This window comes from Eublepharis macularius, chromosome 2 (assembly GCF_028583425.1).
Source record: "Eublepharis macularius isolate TG4126 chromosome 2, MPM_Emac_v1.0, whole genome shotgun sequence".
In the NCBI taxonomy this organism is placed as follows: Eukaryota; Metazoa; Chordata; class Lepidosauria; order Squamata; family Eublepharidae; genus Eublepharis; species Eublepharis macularius.
The window spans coordinates 211,494,880-211,507,963 of NC_072791.1; the positions used below are offsets into that span (position 1 = coordinate 211,494,880).

General features: G+C 43.5%; 1 protein-coding gene across 1 annotated transcript in view; it reads right to left on the minus strand.

Moving 5' to 3' along the window:
* The window catches only part of UNC80 (unc-80 homolog, NALCN channel complex subunit), a 195,780-nt gene that overhangs the window by 81,542 nt on the left and 101,154 nt on the right, over positions 1–13,084 (minus strand). Inside the window, 5 exon segments of the mRNA XM_054970127.1 lie at positions 1,686–1,793; positions 2,196–2,393; positions 3,242–3,342; positions 4,741–4,944; positions 12,118–12,283. Coding sequence (XP_054826102.1) covers positions 1,686–1,793; positions 2,196–2,393; positions 3,242–3,342; positions 4,741–4,944; positions 12,118–12,283 — 777 coding nt within the window.

Here is a 13,084-nt window from a genome sequence, read left to right on the forward strand (position 1 = left end):
TAAAGAAATGTCAAGGCTTTTATAGCCCCGTCAACTCCCATTCATGGTGGCTGTGGATTTTCCGGGCTGTATTGCCGTGGTCTTGGCCTTGTAGTTCCTGACGTTTCGCCAGCAGCTGTGACTGGCATCTTCAGAGGTGTAGCACCAAAAGACAGAGATCTCTCAGTGTCAAACTGTGGAGAAGATGTTGGCAGGTAATTACTCTACATTCTACAAAATACTCTACATTCTACAATAGCCCTGCAGAGAAGATTAGCATATCAAGCACCAATCCATATGCAAAAGAACCTCCTCAGGATACAGTGAAGCCTCCCTCCATTAGCATTCCACACCCTGCGAAACTCTTACAGGATGACTCAGCCTAACCCCGCCTTCCTGAGTAGATATAAATTACCTGCCAACATCTTCTCCATACTGTGACACTGAGAGATCTCTGTCTTTCGGTGCTACACCTCTGAAGATGCCAGTCGCAGCTGCTGGCGAAACGTCAGGAACTACAATGCCAAGACCACGGAGATACAGCCCGGAAAATCCACAACAACCATTGTTCTCCAGCCATGAAAGCCTCCGACAATAACTCCCATTCAATTTAACTGGGCTTATCCAGGATGCTTAAGACTGCCTCTCTTTAAAGGTTCCACTTGCAGCTGCTCAGTCAGTACTATGAACAACTAATTTTTGTTTTCTTCGTCACCTTACATTGCAGCTAGGCAAAATGAACACAACTTGTTGGCAGTTTGATTTGGCAAGTCTAGTTAACACTATTGTCTCCATGTTGATAACTTCCCAAGAATAAAATAAGAAGAAAAATTTAGTTCTGAATTAAACAGCCACATTTTTTTAAAAAAACACCGGAGTAAATCTGTTAGTGGCACATTAATACTTTTTCTCTTCTTGTCTGTGAGGAAGTAGTGAGAAATATGGACATTTCCAGAATTTTACTGGAAATCCCAATTGCATGAACTCAAATCCTATCTGTATTTTTTCAAAGCACAGGGTACGTTTTTTTTTTTCAAAAAGCTAGAAATATGTCTATCTGTGGTAGACATTTCACACAAATAACCTTATCAGGATAGCTGAGAATTATTACACGGCATAAGTGTATTGAACGAAGATGCTGCATAACCTTGACTGTTCAGTTGGCAAGCTGTCCACAGACAATCAGCACAGACAAATGTTCAAGCTATTGCAAACATTCTCGATAGTGCAAAAAAGATTATTCCAAGTGCACATGCATGCTGTTACGTTGCCTCACTGCCACCTCTCCTTCCACATTGTTTGAGTAGACAAAACTTTTACATTTCACATGCATCCCCTCTGCCCCCAACAGGGCAAATAACTTCTCTTTGGGGCCCTTTCTGGTCTGCAAAAAAGTGCAGGGTGGAGGGGGTCCCGGGTCCCCAGACTCTTCCCAGCAGGGAAACTGTAGCTGACGTGAGCTAATTACTGAAAGGCAAGTTTGGGAACTCAGACACGTCCCATGGAAAAACAGAACATGTAGTCTGGCCCCATGTTGGTATAAGGCACAAACAGTGTTCCAACACACATACAATAATTCAAGATTTCATATTAAAGAACGGGCACTTAATTTATAGACACCGAATGTAATGGAGATTCCTTGGATCGTTATTTCCCAGCCCAGGGGACACATTTATTGAGCAAAAACAAGAAGATGCACGCCTTACCTGGTGCCGGATGTATTTCAACATCCCAACGTCCTTTTTTCCTTCCAGATTAGAATCTATCACTCTTTTCTTCAGTGAGGGTGTTCTCAGGCACGACTTGTCCGAGCACTGGAAGAGAAACGGCTTTGAAAGACACAGAGGCATCTTGCCAGAGAAGAAGTGGAATCTTCTCTGTCTCTAAGCAATAATAGTCGGCTATAGGGTCCCCTGCCCTGCCCTGGATAGAGCAGGCAAGCCTGATCTCATCAGATCTTGGAAGTTAAGCAAGGTTGGCATTGGTATGGTTAGTAATTGGATGGGACGAAGACCAGGGTTGCAGAGGTAGGCAATGGCAAACCATCTCTGTTAGCCTCTTACCTTGAAAACCACAGCAGGCATTGCCATAAGTCAGCTATGACTTGAGGGCACTCTCCACCACCATAAGGTCCCACCCCCACCGGCTTTCTGCCAAATAAAGAGATGAACTCAGCTGGAAGGAGAATGAAAGGAGACTTTCATTGGCAGGCTTACCTCTTTCTGTTTTTTGCCCCGAGTCACATTGTTTAGTGAATTGTTTTCTCGGAGGGAATCCACGGTGTCTCCGTAGAGGAGCTTGATTGCCCGAACCAAACGGGCACAGGAGCGACTGTGATGGAGGTAACAGTGGGGGTGGCAGTAGTCAATGTGGGTGCAAATGAAGCTCTGCTGGTTGCAAAGCAGGATCATCACCTGGAACATAAAAAGTGCCCCGCGTCATGAGCAGAGTTGCAGAACAAGGCTTGGGCCAAAAAGGAAACGCCTGGACTTTCCAAAGGGATCACTGTGTTAGTCCACTGCAGTGTTATGGGGGGAAAAAAACAAGGAGCCTTGATATGTCAACATTTGGAAGTAAAGCATGCTGGTGGCATTGAGAGGGCGAGTGCAAGGGAGCAAGGGGAGCATGCTTCCTCTCGCTGCTGCCAGCGTGCTCCCCTTGCTCTCCTAAATGCACTCAGGAGCCAAGTGCGCTGGCAGCAGCAAGAGGGAGCCGAACAGACTAGATGAGACGCCTACACAAACAACCTCTGCAAGTAATTTTACCTTTTTTCACTGTTGAAGTTTTACATTTTTCTAGGTATTTTTCAAGCCCTGGGCCCAGACCTTCAGGTGAATCACAGAGAGCCCCAACTGCTGAGTCACAAGTCTGTTCAGAACTGCCCCTTCTTTGCTGCTTTTTGGAAGGCCCTCCTGCTTGTACTCATGTGCCTCCTGCCTATGAACATACATCAAAAAGAGCCCCAAGACAGAGCGATCAGTTCCACTCCCTGGTGGAAAAGATGCCTCCGTGGTCCTGACCTTTGAGTTCAGGTTTGTTTCATGTCCCCAGTTCTACTCCACAAAGCCCTGGCCTTGATGCCTGTGAGGTCACAGCTCCAGCTCCCCTCTTCCTGACGATGTTACTTTGGGAGATGGGGAGCTTAAAGGTGTATGTTGGCCTGTAAAGTTTGAAGACTCCCAATCCAGATGACCGGAGGTGAATGATAAGCATTTCTCCTGCAACTGGGAATTCTAGGACACTCCCAGTGTTCTTTACTTACATGTAGCCAAGACATATTCCGATGGTAGTTTTCTTCTGTGCCAGTGTTGCTCAGCACCTCCGGTTCTATACTGGGTTCGCTTGTGCTCCAAGGGCTGCCCTCTTCAAAAGAAAAAGATACACGCAAAAGTAGTTGCCTTCTGATGCCACCTGTGTGTCTTTAATCTAAAGTATATGCTTGTAAACCAGACCAGTCTGTTGATACAGTCTAATGTTATTCCTTTGCATGCTGGAGGGTGCAGAATTTTTGTACCTTAACCACACCAACCCAATGGGCCAAATGGCTCAGAGAGGAATTTTGGCTATATAAAACCATTCCGCTAACAGCCACCCACCTTGCCCTTTTTCTATGCCCTAGTTTATGAGCTGGACTGGTAATTACAAGCATAATTGTTAACCACCATTCAATGGACAACTAATCAGGGACGAGCGTTACTCCCTTTTCTGGAAGAGGGGAGGGTTGGTATAGTGGAAGGAAAATCGTCGCATCATCAAGATGCTGCAGATTATTGGTTTCAGTGATCTGCATTGTCTGGGCTCCATGGTTTTTTTTTAAAAAAAGGTCAACCAATGTATAATCCCACAGCCACAGCACATTTGCTACAAAGATGTTGCAGCCCTCTTAGGGTCTGCCAGAGGATGAAAGGGGGAAATCCTGACACATACTAGAGAACAAAGGTTGGGGTGTGCTTGCGGTGACCTCAGAGAGTCTGATTGCCAAAGGGCCATTCATTTTGCCAGACTTTTAGCCCAGAGTTTGCCACCCGGAGACTGTAACATTAAGGCTATGGACAACATGACTTACTTCCACCTGCTGCTTCCCCATCCCCATTTTTAAGTGAACATGTACCTAGCTAAACTCCAGTTTCCCCACAGAAGAGAGAGAGACCACGGGCAATGTCACTGAGACCAGCAAAGTGAAAGAGGTTCAGGTTCAGGGTTTCTCTGTTCCTGACTTTTACTATAAGAGAAATCTAGAGGTAGTCATATTTTGTAGATTCACAAGCACACATATATTTATATCTCATACAACGCAGAATATATACACACACTGTATATATAGCTATATGGACAGTACATAACATTGATATGAGATATGTATATATACATATTATACCATCGATATTATATATGCCACAGATATATAATATATGATATTTTTATATATACCTTCCTAAGCATGGCATGCATTGAGTTGGCAAATGCCTATATTCTGAGTCCATGCACCAAACATTTAAGAACTTGGCATCCTTAGAGTGGAACGGAACGGACTACCTAGTGCATTGATGGCAGAATTCAAACTCAGTCCTTGCCGGAAGTTAAGTCATGCAAAAAGTGTGAGCTCCTAGTTTCAGCTGGGACAGATGGAGGTATGCCTAGCCTACCAGCCCTTTTCCTGCTTTTCACGGATTTCTCTCCTGGGTGAGCTCAGGTCGCTTGCAGGCTCAAGATGCTGCCTCATCCTCCCGTTCCCTTTTCAGCCCGGCTCATCTATGTTACCTATGTCAGTGACAGTGTCCCTGCTGTGGGACAGCTGCAGCTCCTCATTCTCAGACTCTGAGTCCTGACGGGACAACTTGGTGCTCTTTAGGCTTCCGGCCCGGCGAATGCTGGACAGGGAACCCCCTTTCTTCACCCGGAAACTGCGGGTTCCTTTTATCTGGAGCAAGCGGGAGCCTCCTATCCTGATCTTCCTGCTGGGAACTGTATTAAAAGAATAAAAGAGGACTTTTTCCCCCTTAATTTCCCCGATTTGAATATATAGATATATAGATATATATTATAAATAGAGAAATAATTGTTATACTCTTAGCCCACCCAGCCTCCCCCTCCTGCATTGAAGCACTTTTCCTTCTCTCAAGGAAGACTGGCAAGAGGCTCCCCTTCAAAGCCAACGACAACGCAGCTCCATTAATCATCCAATACGGGATGCCTTCCAGAAAGGCAAGAACATGTCTCGTGTGGATTGCTCATAACTAGAGGTGGGCACAAACCGGGAAAATGGCAGTTCATTGCAGTTCGTGGTTCATTGTGTTTCATGAACCATGAACCACCATGAACTTGCCCAGTTCGCAAACCAGTTCGTTTGGTTCATCAGTTCATCACTTCCAGGGCCGCAGAAGGTCTGCAGAAAGCCCATCCCCCCGATGTCTAGGTAACAGATTGATAGGTGCCAGGCTGCCTGCAATGACGAACCGAAAAACTAACCGTATGAACCACTCTAAAAATCATAGCAGTTCATCGTGGTTTGTCAGAAATGAGCTCTGACAAACCACCGGTTCATGAACCAAAAAACGGCCGGGTTCGTGACGAACTTTGGTTCATATATCGGTTTGTGCCCATCTCTACTTGGAACCTTATTTACCCCTAGATTCAGCCATTAGTATCAAGGAAATGTAGTGTACGATGCACAGCCTGAAGACTCTTGGCTAAACAACGAAAGTGACTCATAGTATCAATCAAGTTGCTCCAGATTCATTCAGGAGCAAGCCGAAGAAGCATTCGTTATCTTTCGGTGTCCGCCAAGAAGTCTCTTACTATTGCACCAACACCAGTTACAGACAAGGTCTCAGGGCAAGCCTAGCTTCCTGTTAGCCCAGGGTGTTCAGATCTTGTTATAGGATCTTAAGGATCCAATCATGCAGCGTTCATGATTGGAAGTAGGCTGCCTGCTTGCTTAAGCTAGGAGCCTACTTCACTTTGTGCACAGTGGATATTACCTGTCCGTTAATCGTCATCTTTGTACCTTAAGCTTCACCAGAATTCTACAGAGAAAGTAACAACATATGGTCCTGCACCTTGAGACAGATCAGAAGCTTTCAAGCATTGAAGACATCTGTGGATGCTATGTGGTTGTTGTTGTTGTTGTTTTATGAGCAGGGAATTATGGGATGGTGAGAAGCACTAATCGTTTGCATGTTGTTCTCCACTCAGCTCTAATGTGGCACATGACATTACACAAGTCCAAATGTTGCAACACTCAGTCGAACATCTACTTAAAGACGTGGTGCTGGTGTGGTGTTGTGGTCAGAGTGCTGGACTAGGATCTGGAAGACCCAGATTTGAATCCCCACTCTGTCATGGAAGCTCGCTGGGTGACCTTTAGCCAGCCACTCTCTCAGGGCCTAACCTACCTCTCAGGGTTGTTGTGAGGATAAAATGGAGGAGAGGAGAATGATGTAAGCTGCTTTGGGTCTCCATTGAGAAGAAAGGGGGATATAAATGAATTAAACAAACAAACGAACAATTAAATATACGACCTTAGAGGCAATGTGGATAAATGACAGAGATATTTTTTAAGGGTGGAGAGGAGAAAAGATATATCCAGCTATAATAAATCGGGGCTTGGGAAGAACCTTGAGAGGATTTCCACATACTTGACACTGGAGAGCCAAAAGAGCAAGGAAGCATCTTGGCCTGGGTGAGGCCAAGAGAACACTGACCCATCTCTCAAACCTTCAGGGCCCAGCGGGGCCGTTTCCACACTACTCACCTTCTTCCGGAATGGGGCGCAATGTCACGAAAAAAATGTGGAAGATAGCATCTTCTTGCGCAAGTTTTGCGCGACGTCATGCAAAACTCGCGCGACAAGACGCTATCTTCCGCGGTTTTTTCGTGACATTGCACCCCGTTGGTAAGTAGTGTGGAAACGGCCCAGGTGATAGAAAGCTCAACAGCAGCCACCTAATCGGAAGGCTTGGGGAGGGGACAGTTAACTCCATTATTTGAAGTATAAGCAGCTTTGGAAGACAATCTGGCTAAACATTGGGCTATCACAATATTATGAAAGCAATAAATAAATCAACTGCTTTCAGTCTGTAGAATAGCTATGCCCTCCGAGTGGCATGAAGCCAAGTATCTATCAAAATCTCAGCGCAATAGACTGCAATGGTAATCAATACAGGGCCCGCTAATCAATGTACTCTTGTAATGGTTAGATTCAGGAGGGTAGCCGTGTTGGAAGTTTTGAGTTCTATGGCACCTTAAAGATAACCAAGATTTTCAAGGTACATGCTTTCAAGAGTCAAAGATCCCTTCTTCAGGATCCGAAGCAGCGACTCTTGAAAGCTTATACCCTTAAAATCTTTTTGGTCTTTAAAGTGCCTCAAATCTTGTGACAGTCAGTTAATCTTAATAGGTATATTTGTGTTAGTTTTGCACCTACCTTTTAGTGATAGCAAAATCATAGCTTTTCCATAGCTGTTAAAGCATACCTTGGCAGCCCAAACAATGCAAAATAATGATCAAACAAGTGGGGCATGCGTCTGAAACAAACAGGTCAATGGGTTTCAAAGTGGATTTGTGGCTTGTCCTTGTCACTGCAGATAAGAAAATCACAAAGTCTCCACAATAACAGGACGTGTTGTTGCCCATATATGCCGTATAGTCAGGGCTTTTTTTCTGGGAAAAGAGGTGGTGGAACTCAGTGGGTTGCTCTCAGAGAAAACGGTGACATGGCTGGTGGTCACGCCCCCTGATCTCCAGACAGAGAGGAGTTTAGATTGCCCTCCGCTTCGCTCCAGTGGCACGGAGGGCAAGCTAAACTGCCCTCTGTCTGGAGATCAAGGGGCAGGGCCACCAACCATGTGACCATTTTCCAGAGGTTCCGGAACTCCGTTCCCCCACATTCCCCCTGAAAAAAAGCCCTGCGTATAGTAATTGATAAATCTCAGGGGGGAAAATGTTCTGTTCAAAGCATGAAATATATTCCTTTTAAAAATTAAAAAAGGATTTATTTTAAAAAGCAACATTAATAATATATTACTTCTGAGAAGGGTTTTTTTATAAAGAGCAACTTACTGAAAAGCAAATCAGTATTTTACTGCTGCTTTGAGGGGAACTGAGATGACTGTACTGTGTTTAACGTCATTCTTTGTGGCATCTATTGAATCACTGTTTTATTGTATAATATTGCTGTTATCTGTATTTTATTCTGTACGCCTCCTTGGGCACTTTTAAAAGAAAAAATGGTTAGAGGCACAAGAAATAATTATTTCTAACAAAAGAGTCAAGTAAAAATGAATGAAGACATTAAGTCCAGAAAAATCGCTGTGTTTCTTCTATATGCCAGTTCAATTTCCTCCATTCTTTGGGAAGAGCTTTTCATAATGGTGGTACAGGAGATTGCGAGGAGAGGAGATAGTATGAAGAGATCTGTCAAGGAGCTCTTTCCCTTCACTTATTTCTGGATCCAGCCTATAGTTAGGGAGACTAGTGCTACACCTGTAAGAAGGACATCTTTATAGCCTCAAAAATTGCTATGCTGTGCCATGTGAGGTTTGTTATAAATTCGGGTGGGTAGCTGTATTGTTCTGCGGTAGAACTACGGGATTTGAATCTAGTGGTACCGCAGAGACCGACAAATTTTAGAGTGTAAGCTTTTGAGAGTCAGATCTCCCTTCTTCAGACACAAGTAAGAATGGAGATCCCTGAGCCTTTATATTCCAGCCAATGGTGGTCTGAGTGTTAAAGGGAGGGTATCAGGATGTTTATCTTTGGCTGAGATATAAAGGCTCAGGGATCTCCATTCCTACTCATGTCTGAAGAAGGGAGCTCTGACTCTTGAAAGCTTGCACTCTGAATCTTGTTAGTTTCTAAGATGTCACCGGACTCAAATCCTATTGTTTAAATTCAGTACATATCCAGTTACAAATATGACCTGCAAGCTAATTCACACACAATATTTCGGCAGAGTCATTCATGAACATAAGAAATGCACTAAATAGCTTTCCGGTAGGCCTATAAACTTGCTGTTCACAAAGACTATTCGAGAACTAGTCGTGTATGTTATTCAGTTACGTAAGCAATCTTCATGTGAATGTAAACATGAAAGGGGCTCAAAGAAGTCTTTTTCAGGTCTACAAACTTGTTAGAGTGTAAAAAGCACACAAACAACTAGCACTCCTCCGGCCCAATGGTGCTATACTTAGGACACCTGATAACACCTTTGAAGATATTGGCATGATGAAAGATTTGGAAATTCTGTAAAATTATATGTCCAGAAATTCCTGGACTTCTTGATTTATGCAGAGTGGTAAGCTGCAGTACTGCAGCCCAAGCTCTGCTCACGACCTGAGTTTGATCCTGGCGGAAGCTGGGTTCAGGTAGCTGGCTCAAGGTTGACTCATCCTTCCATCTTTCCGAGGTCGGTAAAATGAGTACCCAGTTTCCTGGGGGTAAAGTGTAGATGACTGGGGAAGGCAAATCACCCTGTAAAAAGTCTGCCAAGAAAACGTCGTGATGAGGCATCCCCCCATGGGTCAGTAATGACTCGGTGCTTGCACAGGGGACTACCTTTACCTAATCATGATAGGACACCTCCAGTATCTATTAAAATGAAATGCAAGAACAAAAAGCGACAGTATGAGATTCTTCTGAGAGAAGCTGCTTTTCCAGTGATCCAACACTCCTACACAATCCAGGAGCTGCTTTTAAATAACATGATGCCTTTAATCAATTTGCAAATGACTGGGCTGACTTGAGACACCATAGTCATCAGAAACAAATAAATATAAGATAGGTGGCATCCATAGTCCAGCAACAATTTTAAAAAGATCCCGTTTTTGAGAGGCATTACTGCTTCCTTGGCAGCAAACTGCAGAAACAGAGCAGATAACAAAATATTTCACGTGAATTGACACTGAAAGCCAAAATACAACACGTGTGACATGAGTTGGAACACAGGTGCCTTCCTTGGGTTCCGTGGAAGGGGCAGACAGCTTTCCCTGCACAGCCATTTCTGCTGGTAAAAACAAAGCAGGAGGGAAGCTTAAAGCCACTTCTCCCCCCTTGCAGTGTTTGAAGTTCGACGGAGAAACACTAATCCTATATGCAACTACGAGCTGGGTTGGGCACTCGTGTCCCAACTTGAGTCACACACATCAAGTATTTCAGCCCTGGCAAGAGGCACTTTGTCAACATGGTTGTAACCAAATCACACGTTACCTCCATGCACCTGGAGGTACCTCCGTGCACCTGGAGGTAACTGCATGGGCTTCTTTGTGGTGCTTGGGAGGACCTACAAAGTTTGTGATCCACGTCCCTCACCAGCCATGCATGGCAGTCAACAAGGTCTTTATAAGCTTCTTCCAGGCTGGTAAGAAAAACAAGCAGATTCATTGAGCCCTGAGTGGGCCATCATGCACGGCTTGCAGATTGCATTTGCCTTGGTGAAGGCTTATTTTAGAAATTTAGGCTTAAGAGTTAGATAGGGAACCCTGAGCCTAGTAAGGGACAAAACTTAGGATCAGGACAGCTGTTGACCATCCTGTTACACTATAGTGTAGTACTGGATAGGCAGACAGCAATCTGCAAAGCTCTGGAGGGTACTGGCAGGAATCAACTAAACAACTGAATCTGCGGATCATACCAGACAAAATGCTAGAAGTCCCATGAATACATCTACAGCATGTTTTCTACTGATAAATAGCAGCTATGGGTGGCCCTTATTTGGATTGGGACCGTGGCATAGATGGAGAGGTTTTAACTCCATTTTCCTGACCTTATAAGCTGCTGTTTGTTACACAGAGGAAAACATAGGCTGCTTCCACACACGTTGGATAATCCACTCTCAATACTCTTTAGTGAACATTTGAAACTGATTTTCCATGTGTGGAACAAAAAATCCACTTCCAAAGGATTGCAAAAGTGCATTGAAAGTGCATTATTCAACGTGTGTGGAAATTGGCCATACAGACAACCTAAATGTTTCACCCAACATGCACAGGGACTCATCTGGTTCAACCCACACAAATGTATAGGGTTGGAACCTACCTATATCTCTCTCCTGCTAAGCTGAAGCCTTTGACTCTCTTCCACCAAGGCTTCCTCGGACAGAGAAAAACTGCCTTCAACAAAGAGATACTTGGAATGGTTCGAGGACCATTCTCCACTGGACAAAGTCTCTCTCCATTGAAGGACTTATCAAGAGATAGTCAACAGATCTAACCCACTTCTTATGGTATCGTAAATCACAACTTCCTGTTCCTTTAAAACCATTGCTGCCTGATTTCTTCACTGTAAAACTGCCTAAAGAAAGTGGTTCTGCCATTACGTATCTCCTAACCAGGGGTACAGTTTCCATCAGTAACAGCAGTTTAAGTACTATTGACTGTGTTTTGTATTGCAACACTTGAACTGTAAGAGAGAATGAGAATTTGAGGATTTGCTTGTTATTTTGCATGAGATGGCATTACAATGACAGACATTCTGCTGCCGTAGCAACCACAGTGAGGTATGTCTTGACATTACACATCAGATTTTGGGATTAGCCATTGAGAGCCACATAGCAGATGTTCTTTGCGCACATGGTAGCAAAAATACATACAGAGCAAGCTAATGCATTCTCTTACATGTTGTATCACTTCTGTTCTTGATCTTTGGAAAGAAAGACCTCTCTTCTGTAAGTGGTATAAGACCACATCAAAGGACTCTTACAATGCTTACTTAACTAAATTTGGTTGTAATGCAGTGCATACGAACATGATCTTAAGTGCTACCAAAATCACAGGCCTGTAGCATCTGTAAATGTGCACTGATTTTCTCCTTTTTTGTACTTCTGAATGGAAGATGTAGAATTTATTTAAATTTTACATGCCAGATCTGGCTATGAGAACAGACATCAACTAACATTTCAGTTTTGGGGACCAAACGTAGGCACACTTCCTCAGAAGCAAGTTCCACTAAAGTGAAGAGGCCTTTGCCAACACAGAAATGTGCTTAGGGATGAGATGTCTCCCCAAAACTTTCCTTTTTGGATTTAAATGCTAGAGACAGTTCAGCCGTGTGGCTCCGTGGTTTCCTGTCTTATAATACAATAACATCCAGCACTAAATAACAGGGGCAGGGGGAGTTGAAAGCTTTAGTAGGGTGACAAACCTTTTTTCTCTTCACAACCCGTATCGGATTTCAGAGTATGGCTGCTGCTATGTAAGGAATCTTTGGAATCTTCGTTCTCATCCAGAACTCCAGCAAAACTGATCTTCCTTTCATACCTGTGTCGATCCATCTCTGGATCCAAACGCAATCTACAGCTCTCCAGATCCTATAGCATCATGTAAACCACAAAAGTATGTTCATCAGCTCAGGTTATCTTTTTGGATACAAAAAGCTTAGAGCAGAAATGTATGCCATGAGAAGTTTCGTAATCCTGTTTTCTTATTTTTGTTAGCCATTTCGGGGAGGCTGCAATTTTAAGAAGATGACTGGGGTGGTAGAGCTATTTTAACTATTTCTCCCTGTCTTACTTTCTGGAGTTGCTTTTATCCCTACTGGTATCGAAGAAGAAACCTTGAAGGTCAAAAGGAGTAAATTGATATTAAGAATTTTTAAATTTTTAAATGTATTTTTGAATTGCAAAGTGGAAAGTGCTAAAGTGTCAACATGCAATTTCTAATAATTAATACACACAAATATCAATAGATCATTCCATAAATATCCAATAAATATTCAAATATACAATTATGTACAAATACAATCAGGAGTCCAACTAGTAAAGTTCCATCCTATGACAATAATGCTAGTCTTCCAGAGATGTACTCCGTGATGTAATTCTATTTGCTTGTTCCTTTATAGGACAATGAAGTCCAGTGGTTATAGTGGATGGCTAAGCATGAGCTCAAGAGCCTGACGGGTACTGCCAGCTTGTTATTCTGTTTTGGCAAATTCTTGCCGAAAATGAATGAGTATTCATAAGTTTTCTCCAGCATAAATAAAAGCAAGGGAGGACCAATTTTTGAAGGAGAAGTTCACGTGCATTTTCTACCCTTGCACCAGGAAGCACCAGTATCCATGGAGTTATGTCATTTATAACAACCCTGTCGAGGTTAAGCAGAGGAAGCGTGAT